Source organism: Hippocampus zosterae, chromosome 9 (assembly GCF_025434085.1).
Source record: "Hippocampus zosterae strain Florida chromosome 9, ASM2543408v3, whole genome shotgun sequence".
NCBI lineage: Eukaryota > Metazoa > Chordata > Actinopteri > Syngnathiformes > Syngnathidae > Hippocampus > Hippocampus zosterae.
The window spans coordinates 13928384-13944705 of NC_067459.1; the positions used below are offsets into that span (position 1 = coordinate 13928384).

Here is a 16322-nt window from a genome sequence, read left to right on the forward strand (position 1 = left end):
AGTCATGTTAACTCTCACCCCTTGCTTACGTACTTGACTATAAAAAGTACAACTGTAATAAAGATATTCAAATCTGCCGCCAAAAAAACCGTCACAGAGTGCGAAATGAGATGCATTCAGGTACTCCCGTCGGAAGGGAAAGGCCCACTCATCCTCATACATAGACGAAGTCATTTCAAGAGTTCATTGCTATTAAAAATATTTTTAGTATGTTCAACCCGCTTTACAAAGAGGAAATAAATAGTACACCATAGTGACAGGAACAGTAAACAAAATTAAAATATTAATAAAACGCTGGGGTGGCAAAAGTATTCACTTGGGTTAAAAATAAATACATACATTAAGAATAATAACAGGAAAAATGAGAACAAAGTCAACATATATTGGCTAAAATACGAGTACTATACGATGGTGTGTAACTAACTGTAGAACTTTTATTACGAAGGATCCCCGCGGATGTTGACAATCAGTTCAAAACTGACTGCCTAGCTTTTATTGTGAAGGCACCCCACGGATGTTGATTGAACGCGATTGAAAGAGAGCATCCAAGGTGCTGCATTTAATGCCAGACCTAACTACGGAGGTGTGTCGATGACAAACCTAATGATCTAAATCTTTCCGGACAGATGACGCCCGACGTCAACTAAATCAAGCCTGGAGTTCGGTCCAGGCCGGATTCTTCACTTTCGCTCGTAAGTGAACTTCTTCTCCTCGAATTTAGCCATCCGCAGCTGATCTCTGTGTGTGTTCTTTTACGATACAATACACAGGAAATCGATCATGAGAGCTGTGGCTCAATAACGCCGTTGTAGTCTTTTAATTGCATTGACTTGATATAGCGACGGTGGCACTGGTTGATCAACTAATACGCGAGTTCAAACAGATGATCGAGTGCGTTATGTGCCCCTAGCGTCGTGTTTCCAAACCTTTATAGAGCCGGGGCACATATAGTATTTGAAAAATCTCTCGGCACACAACCAAACGAAAAACGGCGTAGAACTAGAATTATGATCACCTCGTCTAAATGATTTCAGAAATCGACTCTCTTCATGTAAATTCTAGCCCTGTTCAATAGAAAAATTCGCAGCCATGACTTCTGTTGTTTGAATGGCAACAGGTGTACACGCAGGTTAGTTGTACCTTCTGCCACCTAGTGGAGAGTATTTTATCAATCCGCTTGTAACGACAGTCGTCGTACGTCCTATATCGCAGTGTACTTTTTGACTTCATTGAATCGCAGATTTTTTTGTAAATCGTTACTGTTATCGGAATGATTCAATTTATCGCAGTATTTTGCGTTGGTTATCCCCCCCTATGCGGACTCTCTCTGCAGTCTCACTTGGCAATCAACACGAGCCAGAAGGAAAGGGTGCATAAAAGATAGAATGTCCCAAGTTTGAGATCATTCCACACAAAAAATAGAAGCTGAAGTGCAGTGTGCTGACCGCAAAATACAACTGGCCTAAGATACACAACTGTATGTCAATGGTAAAGTATGTTCGCTAATTTAATATTGCCTACCAGTAATACCCAATTTAGAGTGAATTATCTTCCCTCCAAATAGAGGGAGGACAGTCGCGGATTCACCTTTAATTCCTTTATTGAACAAATGCTAACAAAATACAGTAAACACAAGCACAATCTTAGATGGCCTCAACGAAAGCCATCACGCAACACGCAGAGTGGCTAAGGTTTAGCACGTTAACAGGCAGCAAAAATGTCACAGATACTACAGTGTAGAATGTCTGCAATCAGGATATGATATCGCAAGCCTGACGCTTCAAAATGTACTGAATATATGAAAAAAATTAACGTTTGATCGCTGTCTCATTGCTTTCCTCCAAGATGAATAAGGGAGTACTGTATATGTCACTGGCCTAGATAGATGAACAAAGATGTAAGATTGTTGGCACAAGATTATGGCGCCCTTCTGTGTGACATCAGAAAAAAGGCCAAAGAAAAGCTAAGCGCACTTGTTTAAGATGTTTACTGAGATTAAATCTCATGAAATTTGATGACGTCTTGTGTTAATCATTCTCAATTTTCTAGAAAATGTGGATCCAGTGTTGACAAAAGCATTTGATTTCGAATATCCAACTGCATCTTTACCGAGCCTTATTGTGGTTCACCTTATTGTTTGTTAAACGGGTGACTGCGCTGGCCTCGTTTGATTCATCTTCCTTTTATTTAAAGGGCTCAAACATGGCTCTGTCATTCCTTTTGGTCTTAGCAGCAACAGTGATTCTTATCAGACCGGAGACACCTGTAACCAAGGTAGAAAATTAACCAGTCCAGTGTACTTCGTTCAGCTTTAGCCAAGTTTCTCACCATTAACCTCGTTGTCTGTCCACAGGCTCTACGTCATAACTCACTTGAGTGCTGCAGTGACAAACAGAAGATAAACAGCTCGTGTTCAAATGACACTCGTTGCGAACCAGGTACCATGTTCTTGTTTGAGGCAGCCAACAGATGTGTAAGCATGTGTTTGAGGTTTTATTGTTTTCTGGCTATCCTACTATTTGGGGGGCGGGCAGATTAAAAGAAGAATTGATTTTTTTTAAAAAAGGAACAATAAAACAAGTGGTGCATACGTGCCAAAGTGTATAATGACGTCGGATTCACATTACTTATTGTGTATAAGTAATATTTTTTACAATTTACTTTGAAACCATGATGGTTCAAAATACAGTAACTGAAGCTGCGACCAATAAAGATAAGAAAGAAGCGATAAAAATGCCAAGCCGATGAATGTACATGCAAGACACAGAATTGTGTGACTTTTAGTTTGTTTGTTCAAGCTCAGGACATGTTATCATAACATGAAAAGTGTCCTGACTGGTCCACCAATTTTATAGACGTTTATAGGTCATCAAGTGTTGCTATGGCAATGTATAAATCAGCATGTATTGTATTGTGTAGTATTGTATTGTTCGAGACCCGTGTATTATATCTGTGATATTCAAACATGTATCCTAATGCCAAATAAATCGGCATTTTCGTGTTGATGGGCCTTTGAATGGGAAAATTTGCTCATATCATGTGATTTCTGTAGGCTGCTTCTTCCGTGTCCTCGAGGGCAGCAACACTGTTTGCATATTATGTGAGCCTGCCGCCATAGACTCGGAAAATGTAACGAGCTGCACCTACAGTAAGCCATTTAGAGTATTTGTGTGGTTTCTTTAGATTAGTAAAACTATATAATATTGCTGTTTAATTTACTGTACCTATTTGTCTTCGCCCTTAAGACTACACGATGGACAGGAGAAACTATACAACGGTCACAACTGTAATGCCTAAAATTGGTAAGTTATGTATTCACCTCCTGCTCTGCCGTTTCCTTCTGCTTGAATGTGCACCAATACCCTTTGTCTACTACAGTATTCCCCTTTAAATGTTCCAGTGAAGAACAGAATGATCGATTGTCAATTCCCAATGCGTTACGTGAAGGTACATCACAAATACTAACTTTTATTTATTCTTGCGTTGAACAATAATTGTGAAAAAATAGTACATTGTTTCTGAATTCTGATTGTAATTTCCTCATTGCGGGACAAATAAAGGATATCTTAATCTTGATCTTAATTCAGTTGTTTGCTTCTCACACAGTCGCCTTTAGATAGCATCATTTCTCCTATGAAACACTCAGTAGTTGCCATCTCCACAATAAGCATTTTGTGTTGCTTTTAAAAAGTAGCCACTTCATTTCAAAACTTTAACTCTGAATAAATTGTGCTATTTTACCAAGACATTGCATTCAAACACACGGCAAAATACCATGCTGAGCTTGAGCATGAGCTACTCTGAATGAAACGTTATCTAGAAAGCCGTCCCTGAGGGGCGTTTAAGATGGTTGTGTTGACACCAGCCAGCTGTGTCTTTTTTTATGCTAGCATACAAAGAGACCAACTCACAGAAATCACTTTCAAGTGCCTCCTTTTCAAATGCGGCCATACGAGCGAGCTCACAGAACTACCAAACAGAATATAATGGAGTATTAGAATTATTTTAGGTGAAAAAAAAACACCATCTGAGATTGAACAAACTTTTCTTCAGGGAATCTCCTCTAACTGTCATGTGCTTAATCTTTCTGGTCAATCCAAACTGGTTCCAAATACAATTCCTAGTTATTATTTTAGGCAACAAACTGTACTGCTGGTTCATTGTTATTCCGGGTGCCATCTGTGTGCAGGTGGCGCAGGCGTGGCAGTCTCCCTTCTTTTTGGAACGCTGTTGATCAGCCTGTTCTTGATCCTCTCTGTTGCCTCCTTCTTCTACCTCAAGCGCTCCCATCGACTTCCAAATATCTTCTACCGTCGCAACAAGGGTAAGCCCGTTCGCACTGTCGCAGCCGTACACCGAGTCCTTTTTAAGCGTTCCAATTTGACACAGGGTTCCAAATCACTCATGGCAACTGGTTAGGCATTCAGAGTGAGTGTGGTTTCATTGAGACCAAAAGATACCCTGAGTTCAAAATCAGACCAGTAGTACGATAGAGAACGGAAAACATTATATATAATGTCATCTTTCCTACAGCATAGAATAACTTATTTTAAAATGGTTTCACCACACATTCAATCTTATTTAATGGAGAATTAAACGGAAAGAAATATCTGCAATAATATGTTATATGTGCCCCCACTGGTCTGAACTCATTTTTATTTGCGTTTGTTTAACGTGAATTAAGCAAATTAATTAATTTCAGGAGCCATCGTTTTTGGCTAATACCGCCCTCTGCTGTTGGCTGAAATTAATGTCAAACTGCTCTCGGGGTCACATGACGTTTGTGTTGCCAAAATGGCAGCGCCCTGAGCTGGATGAAAGTGGATCGATTAATCTGCTTAATTCTTATCCCATGAATGCAAAATTAATGTGAATGCTATGTTTGGACTATTGGGAGCACATGCAACATATTCTTGTGAAGAAAGTGTATGAGTTCTTAAACAGAAAAAAAAATTATGACGAGCATAAAATGTATCGAAAGTCCTGCAAATGTTGTTGCGCGTGTCTATCAGGGTGCCGTGTATCTTCTGCCAATGCGCATACGAGTGTCTAGCTGTGAGCTGTGGTCGGCAGCAGTTTTATTCAATAAATGGTGAAATGGTAAATGTGGCTCTCCTTTCCCACATTTGAGGGCGTTACTGTTAAAAGAAGTATGCTGTGAAAAAAAGATCGCATTTTCACGCTATTGCGCAGATTGGGTAATTGCATGCTGTTTGGAACCTGAAAACGTCATCTTGGAGTCCCGTTTATAGTATTGTGATGTATTAGCCAGAATTGCAGTCCTCATGGCTTTTTTTTTTCAAATAAGAGTTTAAGATTAGTGACAGCATTTATTTTCATTCATGCCCATTTTAATGAGAATTCCAATTTGTATATATATATTTTTTTGTGTTGCATACAGTAAAAGCAGAAGTCACAAATCAATTGATCTTACGTTCTGTCCTCTTACAGCCTTTATATTCCAACCAAGTGAGACGGTAAGTTTGCTTCATTTATGCAAAACCTAATTAGGCATTTTGATTCATACACACACACACACACACACACACACACGCAATTTGTCACTATGGCAATTGGATTATTATTATTATTTATTCTTCTAGGCTGTGATGATTCCTTCCTCTACAGGTAAGCTAACTTTTACTCAACATCATTGCCAAACAGGTTTTACTGCACCAAACAACGGCAATCAAGCCTCGTTGCAGCCTGTCGCAAATACTTTCGACAGTAATTGTTTTTTTTTTTTTTTTTCGTTTGAAGCGAGAAAGCAACGATACGTCAGACGGGAGCGTCCCCCCACCACATCAAGTAGCAACATCACACCCACCGCAACCACCACGAGGGTCGACGACGTTTAGGAGGAACGAGCCAATGTGAGAGTTTGTCATCGAAAGATGTCCCGTTTTGACTTCTTGGGAGCCAAATTTGCACTGCAGCTGTTTTTATTCCATGTTGCCTCATGATGAAATACTGTCCGTTGTCACACTCCTTCCGTGAAATGAGGCGCATACAAAATGGAGTGGCATCATTGGGCCGCTTCTATACTAAGCTGTGCTAGTTTTTGTCCCGCTCGATTTTGACGTTTTTATCCATAATTGCTACAGTGCCGCGTGTGTATGTGCTATTATTTAAGTTAACCCTTTTTTTTTGGGGGGGGGGGCAATATTTGTACATCTTCAAAATACATATATACTGCAGTAGCTGTGAAGCAAGACATCTCAATCATTCCAAAACAACTTCCACGATCGTCACAGTATCGGTCACATTTATTTTTTTCATGATCGCAACGACATTGTGACATTGACGTTACAGTAATCGCTTTCACGTGACACAAATGAGGCGTCCCCGATGAAACAGCCAAGCGACGGATTGGATTTGTGCGTATTCATCAGTTTGAGGACTCATGTGCAGCAAGCCAGTGACCTCGTTGGCTGATGGTGACAAAGCATCATCATCGTAATAGCCCAGTGACATCTGGCCTATTCTTTAGAGGTGTGTGTGTGTGTATACACTGTAGTTTGCAATACTCTACTGTACTTTGCTATCTTTGACCACACGAGTGACATTTTTATTTTTTGTATTTATTATTTGTATCCAAACTGAATGTATTTTCCTCATACAAGCCAGACATCACAGTTTGGTGTGTATGTGCATTTTTTTTTTAATCGAGGTCTAATTTTTGCTGGAAAGTAAACAGGAAAATTGCTGAAGACTGTGAGATCATTCGCAAAGAAAAACAAATGGTTCCATGTTCCGAATGAGTCACGCGCCCTTTCAATCCAATGTTCTGAATGGTTAATTCAAATGCTTTTCCTACCATAGCCCATTAAAATGTTGCCAAGATAACCAATATTCTTTTAAAAATGTAACATTAACATATATCTTGCCACCTTTGCTATTGTCCGATTCAGAAGACAAATAAAAGGAAACGGCTCACTGCCAATGAGCAAAATATGAATAATTCTGGGATAACTATCCTACGGAAGAGGATTAGGGCCAACGAAGAAAGAAAAAATAAGGTTGGCAAGATTCTCACTTTAATCTCAGAATTCTGACTTTAAAGTCAGAATCTTGCCAACCTTATTTTTTCTTTCTTCGTTGGCCCTAATCCTCTTCCGTACTATCCATACGTTAAAAAATGGAACAATTATGTTAACTCAGAGAATTCTCTGTCACAGAGAAAAAGACCCCCCAGCATAGAATGAAGAAAATGTTTGATGTAGAATAACAAGGTCTTAGTGCACTTTATAAACTAATGTCAGGCCAGTTTTTTTATTTAAATCGAGATGCTTCAGGAGAAGATGTTGCTCACTTTTTCGTTAAATTGTATATTTATAGATACTCTTCATTATTAAATCCAGCATATACTTGTTTGCCAAAAGTTATCGAACAAATCGATTGCGATGACGACTGTGCCATGAAGCGCTTTAAATGTTGGATTCGTAGTTGATGCGTTTATCCGGTGGCCTTTTGCTTTCTGCACCACCTTTAAAATAAGGCTGCTCTGCAAGTTTCATTCATGACATGTCCACATTTTGAAGAGACTTGAGGTTTGAACGAGCGCATGTGACGCAAGCTGAACTAAATAAATCACTTTATAAACAAGAAACGGTCACGACTCGCCATGTTGCCTCATGTGTTTGACAATTGCGAGCGCAATACATGCACACTTTGTTTTATACAAATGATCTGTTGTTTTGTTACCGTCTACTCGTGACGCGTGGAGGACGGCCGTGGCGGCGAGATGAATGTTTGCGAGAAATAAAGCACCTTCCAGGAAGCCTTGTCTTTGTCCAACTGCGTGATTACTCGTGTGTACTGTTAGTTCAGAGAGAGGAGTGATTTAATTCTTTGCATACTTTTATTCTCCACTGATTCTAACTGAACGGAAAGTTAGCCTTGAAGTAAAACAATCCTCATCTTCAGGGAAAAAGTCATTTATATCGAAGTATAATATTGCAGCTCAATGTCATGATTGAGGGATCTGAAATGTTACACCTCTGCTCATAGAGGGCAGGACAAGTTCACCAGCAGCAGCAACAGCAACATGTGACCGAACATAGTCTATTTATAAAGAGCGGTCCAGGGCACCGGTGTGACATATGTGAGATTGCCAGACAACGGGACATTTTCCTGCAGGAGACTTCAGATCGGAACGTTTGTGCTTGTCTTCTTGCAGGTATGTTTTATAGAAGGAAATGGAGATGACCGAGAATGTGGTGAATGCTAACGAACGAATGTGTGCCTTTAGAATCAAAATAAGTCACCTGTTGAGTACTTTGTGGTCAAATTGGTTCATGCAGTGCTGTAAAATGTATCAAATATTTTGTCCTTGTTTGTACTAATTAATGTGGTGACTGGAATAAGCCCCATATTGCATGATTTGAGAGGTCTTAAAACTTTACCTGATGCAATAATGTCTACAGCTGGCAGCTTTCTAACTGCCCTATATTTAGCACAAACATGTCGCAGCCCAGACAGTTCAATGCTATCAAGAGGACAAATGGCAGTGTTGTGTCCAAGGACCGGCAACCCAAGGCCAAGGACTTGGAAAATGTTCCGAGGCAAGGCCAAGGACCAAGGACTTGCCTCCAAGGCCAAGGACCAGGGACTGATTTTGAAGCTGAGGCCTAGCCGAGGACATGTACAAAACAATGCTATCATCCCACTTGGCAGGTCTTCATGATTTGCAACACCCCTCCATCATAACCCCTTGCACTCCCTAACGCTTGAACAAAGTGTTTTTATTCAAAGAGTAGAACAGTCAGGGTACGTGTTATTTATACTGAGAAAAACACAAATAAAAGCATATGATATACATTTATGAATTAAATGTTTTAGTTTCTTAATATGAAGTAAATAAACACTCAACAGCCTCATGTGGCATCATCAGAGTATTTTTTCCAATCTCACACTGCAAAGATTAATTGACTGGTAATCATTAATACAAGTATTGATGTGGCTTGACATCCTCTTCCCAAGACGATGCATCTGTAATCTACGATCAATTTGACGAAAGAATTTAACACACGTCATCATGAGTTCTACCAACAGTTAACATTAGCATTACTACACCTTGTGACGAAGGTTTTATTCATAAAGTTACCATGCTACAACCAGTAAATTGTAGAAAAAACAATACTGTTTCATAATATTTTTCATAACGATTAGCCTACAAATCTAATGACCAACTTGCCTTGTAATTGTGCCTCTCGTCGTATCTTCTGTGCAAACATTTCAGGTGAGTTTAGTGATACGCCATTTTGGATGATTCATACGAAAAATCAGACTGGCATTCCCATTTCTTAAATGTCGTAATTAGTAGACCTTTGAGAGTTTTTTTTCACCGCCATCTCAAACTTTCATCTCCGCAATTCCTCAGTTTGCGGACTAAAATATCCCAGTGAGCAAAATTGGTCTGGCCCAGCTCTGGGGCAGACACGACACGTACACTCGGCTCACATACCTCAATGAATGACGGCCCTGCAGTGGCCCACGTCTGGCATCCATGATGTGGGCCGCATTCGGCCCAGATCTGAGCCGCATTGTAAAACCATATCTGGCCCTACTCCGACCCGACGCTGGGCCAGAACAGCCTGAATTCAACCTCAACTAAGCTACATCTTTCATGAGCCATATCTGACCCACATTAAAAAAAAGTCTCAAAAACGACTCATAATTGTCATAATTTGTGAACCTCAAACATAACTCCACATACACTGGAGAAATGCACTTTTCTTTATTTAAGAGTGAACACAAAGTCCAAATTGGAATGCAGCTTACTCTTGAACAGTATTTTTCTGTCCATCAAATTATTGTGCTCTCCATGTCCTCTTTTCTTCTCGTGCTCTCCTTCCTGCCACCATCCCGATCAAGAGCCAGATGTAGCCATGTTTTGATTGTGACGTCAATTTCCTGGCCTGAGGCCCAATATGTAAAGCTGTTAACTGTTAAATGTATTATTAATAATAATAAAAATACATTTCATTTATAAGCGTCTTTCAAGACACTCTAGAACACTTTACAACCAAAACTAAACTAGGTGTGATGCTGTGGGGCGGAATATTTGCCACCAAAAACTTTAATAACTTTTAAATAGTTTATACTGAATTTGAATTGCGTGAATTGAAGGTCAGTGGCTTGGATAATGGATGGATTTGTATATTTTACTCTGAATAATATTGAATAACTGAATCTGAGTTGTACAATCTGAATTTGAAACGATATACCTTTTTTTCTCTGAAATTGTATTTGATCCACACTGAAAATTAAATTCTGTTTATTTTCATGTTCAGTCTTACAAATACAAAACAACGTTTTTTTTCAATGTCAGATTTTGTTTTTGAATTGAGGTACTAAGTTTTAAATTAACTTTATGGTCACGTATGAAGTATCCGGTTTGTATTGCAGCAAATGGAACCGAAATTAATATCATTGTATTTCAGTGCAGAAAGGGTTCTTTTTGGTCCTTGGCCTCGAGGACCGGCTCGAGGACCGAAGGGCGGTCCTTGGTCCTCTGCCTTGGAGTCAAGTCCTTGGCCTTGGGTTGCCGGTCCTCAGATACAACGAGGGATTAGAGGTGTAAAGTGGGCCAGAGTACCGCAAAAATCACAAAGAAATCAAACAAAATCCATCCACATAACATTATCTGTTGCATCCCTGCACCCAACACTGAAAAGAAAAACAAAACCAAAGTAAATTAGAAGAAAGACACTCACACACCACAAACACACATTCAGGCACAGTGAAATCGCGTTGATCACACAGTCAACTCATGTGCGTTGACTTTTATGGTTAAACAATATTTCGGTACCGTTAAAATGACGCCACGGAAACAACATGCTACCGGTAACGATTGTTCCCGTGAAATCCTCAGGCTTGCCGTATTTTTTTTTGTTTGTTTATTTGTTTTGACTGAGAAATTTCCTTGCGTCCCAAAAACCCACATTATTTGGAACTGTGCGTCCCGTGGGCAAATTATGCGTCTCGGACGCGGGACGCAGAGGTAATGAGATGGCTGAATCTCTAAACATTCTCTGAGTACTACTATTATTACCACTCCCACTAATACTACATTAATTAATTAAATACCTTCAACTTCATGATAATAATTAAAAATAATTAAATCAACCATGATTTTAAACTATGTATTATCAATATTCATTATTCCAAACATGAGAAAGCATTCAGCAAACATAACTGGAATCGGCCAAAAGGACTCCAAATCCCAACGGCCAAACCCGGAAGTGAAGTGTCAACATTTTTGACTCCAGCTGTAACGCAAATTACGTGGTTCAAACAAACATTCTAGTGCGACCGCACAAACGTGACGACTGCGCAAAAATAACTAAATAAAAGACACTCCTGTTACAGAAAGGCTTTACACGCTATTTAAACTGCCGATCGCGAACGGAACGAGCCGTGATTGAAACTAACTGTGATGCCGCTCTTTACACGTTGTACTGACTGTCAGCGACAGCCCCGCCCCTCTTAATGCGCCAGACAAAGTTATCAACGTGGGTTTCCCGGGATGGATTTTGTTTGATTTCTTTGTGATTTTTGCGGTCCTCTGGCCCACTTTATACCTGTGGATGAAGGATTAGGGGCTCTAATACCTCGTTGTATCCGAGGACCGGCAACCCAAGGCCAAGGCCAAGGACTTGACTCCAAGGTCAAGGACCAAGGACTTGACTCCGAGGCCAAGTCAGAGGACCAAGGACCGCCCTTCGGTCCTCAAGCCGGTCCTCGAGGCCGAGGACCGGCTTGAGGAACACATCACTGACAAATGGGCAACCAAAACACTTCCAGAGTGACCTTTGCGTCGCCATTTCTACTCCCAGGAAAGCATGTGAGCTGTTGGAATGGATGACTTGGATCACAGCATGCGCATCGCCGAGGAGGACTGGTTCAACTTCTGCCAGGAGAGCAAGGAGTGCTGTGTGCCGCAACCTCTGCTCGCCTGTCCCGAGGGCCTCCGTTGTTCCGACCGCTCGGTTCCAGCCACTCAGTCGCCGCAGAGCTTAGAAGAAAATAGAACAACTTGTGTTAAACTGGAGCTCGTTCAGGATGTCGTAGAAGAGGATACAGCTGAGGACAATAAAGCCCAAATATGTAATGATACAGGAATTCCTCTTTTCAGTCGGGAGGTGCCTGTAACAGAGGAACGCATCCCCGAAGAGAGCCAAAAGAGTGTCATACAGACACCGGAGGTCAATGACGTCGCTAGGTCACCGCCGACTGAGCGTGAAACAAAAGTGAGATGTCTGGCTCAGCCTGGCAGCAAATTTCCTCCAAGAGAGGAGAAGGAGCGCTGGTTTGTGACATTGTCGGTGAATGACAGTCCAGTGTCGCGCCTGGCCAGTGCAATTCCAAGGGGAAAAAAAGCTCCACTTAAAAAAAAATGGCGCACACCCAGGCGGGAGCCTCAACACAATGAAAGTGCGCTGAATAAAAATATCAACGCAACACCAAATCAAAACAGAAGCAAAGAACGAGTCGGGCAGAAACCCTCTTGTGGTTCCGTCCAAAACGTTTGTATGGAAACCAGGCATGATGGCGATATAAAACGAAACGACAGACAAAGACCTGAAGGTATAACACATGACCGTGAAGACGGAACAATAGAAGATATTCAGCAAAACCGCCACGAAAGAACACAGCTTGTCGATATAGTCCAAAACAAGAAAGCAGAAACCTTGTACGATGGCGATAGAACGACACATCAAGATGACAGCATGCGGCAAGACAATGTCGAAGAAAGCCTACAAGGTGACGATATGGTGCAAAACAACAACGAAGGAGCCTTACATGATGACGGCGCGCCGAAAAACGATATCGAAGGCACCCCGCATGATATTTTTCCTTTGGAGAAGGTGGACTCAGATGAGTTTGTGGACTGTGTTGAATTCTTCACCCTTCCCAGTTCTGGTTCTGAACTCTATCTTTCAGCTTCTGAATCAGTGGCTCAGGATCTCTTTGAGGAGGACTCCGTTGAAAATCAACCAAGACCGTTCCCGTCCTACTCCTCATCATCATTACCACACAACTGTGATCCAATTCAAAGTTCTGGTGTGAGGAGTCTGCAGGCCAGAGAATCAGACGACGACAGTGGAGGTTCTAATAAAGCTTTTGTTGAGCCCACGTGGGCGTTTCCACCATTGATGGGCCAAAGAGGTGCCACAGCTCCAGCTGAGAGCTCCACCCAACAGAAAGCAGATCTGCCGCGGGTCCAAACAGAACCTCACCTGACAGGATGCGGTGTCGACGGTCCTCGGTCGGTTCCTGATGTCATCGTCACCCCCGTGGCCGACGGCCCCGAAGCGTACGCCCAGGCTGCGGGCCGCGCGCCGTGCGTCTACGCCATCTCGGACTTCTGGGACGAAATGGAAAAATTAACCATCAATGATATTTTACAGCTGAGGATGACGAGAAGCCCGCCTTCCACTGAGACATCCGATGTCCCGTCGCAAAGCGGTTCACTTGCGGACCCCAACGAGCTTCATTTGACAGATGGAGGCCTCACGGATGCGTCCGACGCCGCTGACTCGGATTATTTTACACAGCCAGACGACTCCAAGGTGGACAGATCCAGTTGGGATTTCTCTGTGTGTGACTTTGAAGATGACTATTGGCAATTTTTGGGCATGAGTAGGAACCCCAGTCCTGATCTGAGCTGCAAAACCCAACGGGAGAAAGAGGAAGAGGGAGAGGAAGAGGAAGGGGCAACTGGACTCCAGACCCCAGTACCAGTCGAAGACTCCGCAAGACAAAACCCAATGCCCAGAGCGATGATGAAAAACAAAAGTGTGCAGAATATACGAGCTCTCAACACGGAGGATTTATCTTTGCAGTCACATTTACACAATGATGAGAAGAAGTCCAAGAGAGACAGTCTGGGGTCAATCGTAGCCGCACCTCTCCAAGGAGACGATCTGGAATTTTTCCCAGAATCCCTCACCACAGAGGGAACGGGAAATAGGAATGTCATTCTCGTCTATGATCCCAAAGGGACCTCACATGCTCCCGGATATAATGATATGATTTGCACATGTGAGCATAAAATGTTCTTCCCAACTCAGTGGAAACCCATCCCGATTTTCTCCTGCTCACATCCGACCGTCAGAGAACTCCCGCTCCTCAAAAGGAATGATCCGTTTTTAAGCGTAGACTTTTTGGAAGAGGACGTCATTTCGCCTGTGCGAATTATCTCGCGCGCTCTCCAGGTAGCTGAATATCAAAGTGGGAGGAGCTTACTGCCATTCGGTAAAATCCGCTTCCAAGACAAAGGCAGCATCTGGTACAGGTCTGATGGGTGGGAACTGCCGACCCAAAGTGAGGAGGGCCGTGTTGTTGTTCCCACGGTAGAAGGAGTTTCCCTTCAAGCACTTGAGCAGCAGAGGATCGTGGGAACAATGCAGAGACCAGGTAATCATCGCAAGTGAGCAAAAACTGACGTCGCGAAAATTAACGACATCGATGAATGTTTCCTCCAGTGCGAGTGGGCGTCTTGTCTGCGCTACAGCAGTCTGACATGTGTTTGGTCTGCATCGCATTTGCCTCCTGGGTACTTGCATCATCAGATCCAGAGTCTGCTGATGCCTGGAAAGCAGGTAGGAGACACTTCATTAGGTACACATACTCAAGTCTCACGAGAGCTGTCTCCAGGTGTGTGAAATCCAGGTCCAGAAAGTAAAAACACACTCAAACGTTTTTAGATCACAGACACTCATCGATGACGTGACATCACTTTGAGCATCATCGAGAGATAATATCTGTCAGACAGAGTGAAGGCTCCGAGATCTCAGACACAGTTGTCAAAGTCAAGGTCCGGGTACCAGATCTGGCCCGCCACATCATTTTACGTGGCCCGCGAAAGCAAATCAGGAATGTTAAGTTCCATGATGCTTGCTAAAGTCAGAACCAACGTTTCAAATTGTCACATGTAATCCACAATAACGGTCATTATTCTTGACTTCTGATTTTTAAACTAGTTATCCACCAATTTGTCGTGCACTGTGTATGTAATATGTGGAGGTGATTAAACATTGATATGGTTTCCCAAAATTCACGGCCCTCCAAGGGAAACTGTAACCACAATGTGGCCTGCGACAAAAATTAGTTTGACACCCCTGTCTCAGACTGAAATGCATCAGTTCCGCAATACAAAGAAATTAAAGAACACATTTAGAAAAAAAAGAGGATAAGCAATTTGGGTAATGGCTGGATAGACGTAAAACAAAGCGATTCAAATCAATTGTTACTGTCAAAAGGTACAGAACCAGATATTAGGTTTCGGACAAATGACTTTTTCACCGAGACCACCAAGATTTTAGATTTTTTTTCCCTAAAATGCATCTTATATTTTATTTGTTATTATTTTTGTGAGATATTCAAATTGGTTTGACGATCTGAGACTTTAAGTGTGATACATGGGGGGTCTGAAATGAGTAAAGGGGAAACTATTTTTCCGTGGCATTCTACATCTTATATCTGCACAACAAAAATAATCAAATGTGCAATCTCTTTTCTAGCTGTGCTTGCAAACGTGAGCGCGCTATCAGCAATCCAGTACCTGCGACAGACCAAGTGAAGATGAAGAATCCTCAGCATGGCATTACGTTATGTAATTACAGTCATGTCATTTCCAGTCAGTTACGCACGGGTCCATCCATAAAATATATTTATTCCACCTAATGTTCAATCAAAATCGTGTGACAGCGTTTCAAGGTTAACAGCATTTTGAAACTAGACGCCAGTAAATCTTATTATGATATTGTCAATTTAAAGAATTATGACCCGTTCCAAGGTTTGAATAATGATTGGCTGGGTATGTGAAAAAAAGAAAAAAACGAGGATGAATATATATTTTTTTGTGTGTCGTTTCATGTGACGTAAGCAAGTTTAGTCTGAAATTTGCACAATCCTACCCATTGGCCAAGTAAGCCGTTCGTAATACCTGGACCATTACTGGGCAGCTGTAGACACGCTTAGCGATGGCAGCAGATTGTGGTTTTCACGACAAGCAGCGTCGCCCAGTCGAAAACGGATTGAATGATGGATGCCTAAAAGTGTGAAAGATACTGTAAACATAGAGTATATTTTTGAAAAATAAAATGAAACAAATGTGAACGAGAGTCTGTGTTTAATGTTATCGTCTTACCTTGACACTGACACAGTACATACCAGTACTGTACTATACTTAACACAACAGTTCTAAGAAAATTAAGAAAACCTTTATTAGTCTCGCAATGGAGAAATTCCAGATTCACAGCAGCAAAGTTATGAAAGAAAGAAGTAGAACAACAAAAAAATAGGAGCTGCTG

General features: G+C 41.6%; 2 protein-coding genes across 5 annotated transcripts; both read left to right on the top strand.

Annotated features, from left to right (window-relative positions):
* The first annotated feature begins 507 nt into the window (after positions 1–507).
* Positions 508–7780, top strand: c9h1orf159 (chromosome 9 C1orf159 homolog). Of its 2 annotated transcripts, XM_052076508.1 has the most exons (10): positions 508–692; positions 2194–2274; positions 2354–2438; positions 3053–3148; positions 3246–3302; positions 3379–3447; positions 4190–4324; positions 5452–5477; positions 5604–5628; positions 5761–7780. In XM_052076508.1, the coding sequence occupies exons 2-10, from the start codon at positions 2203–2205 to the stop codon at positions 5856–5858; spliced, it is 663 nt and encodes a 220-aa protein (XP_051932468.1). In that variant the 5' UTR covers positions 508–692; positions 2194–2202; the 3' UTR covers positions 5859–7780. The 2 variants fall into 2 exon arrangements, with proteins under 2 accessions (XP_051932468.1, XP_051932469.1); XM_052076509.1 differs by lacking the exon at positions 3379–3447 and having other exon boundaries at positions 510–692.
* Positions 7781–7921: 141 nt separating this feature from the next.
* Positions 7922–16128, top strand: LOC127607808 (PPARGC1 and ESRR induced regulator, muscle 1). Of its 3 annotated transcripts, none has more exons than XM_052076481.1 (3): positions 7922–8179; positions 11841–14424; positions 14493–16128. In XM_052076481.1, the coding sequence occupies exons 2-3, from the start codon at positions 11862–11864 to the stop codon at positions 14690–14692; spliced, it is 2763 nt and encodes a 920-aa protein (XP_051932441.1). In that variant the 5' UTR covers positions 7922–8179; positions 11841–11861; the 3' UTR covers positions 14693–16128. The 3 variants fall into 3 exon arrangements, with proteins under 3 accessions (XP_051932441.1, XP_051932443.1, XP_051932442.1); XM_052076483.1 differs by lacking the exon at positions 7922–8179 and having other exon boundaries at positions 10687–14424; positions 14493–14609; positions 15531–16128; XM_052076482.1 differs by lacking the exon at positions 7922–8179 and adding an exon at positions 10687–11671 and having other exon boundaries at positions 11705–14424.
* The last annotated feature ends 194 nt before the right edge of the window (positions 16129–16322 follow it).

Excerpts from the sequence above, each read along its gene's own strand:
- c9h1orf159 (XM_052076508.1), top strand. The coding sequence starts at position 2,203 with ATGGCTCTGTCATTCCTTTTGGTCTTAGCAGCAACAGTGATTCTTATC. Across the intron at positions 3,149-3,245 it reads TGTAACGAGCTGCACCTACA|ACTACACGATGGACAGGAGA; the intron begins GTAAGCCATTTA and ends TTCGCCCTTAAG. Across the intron at positions 5,629-5,760 it reads GATGATTCCTTCCTCTACAG|CGAGAAAGCAACGATACGTC; the intron begins GTAAGCTAACTT and ends TTTCGTTTGAAG.
- LOC127607808 (XM_052076481.1), top strand. The coding sequence starts at position 11,862 with ATGGATGACTTGGATCACAGCATGCGCATCGCCGAGGAGGACTGGTTC. Across the intron at positions 14,425-14,492 it reads GGGAACAATGCAGAGACCAG|TGCGAGTGGGCGTCTTGTCT; the intron begins GTAATCATCGCA and ends TGTTTCCTCCAG.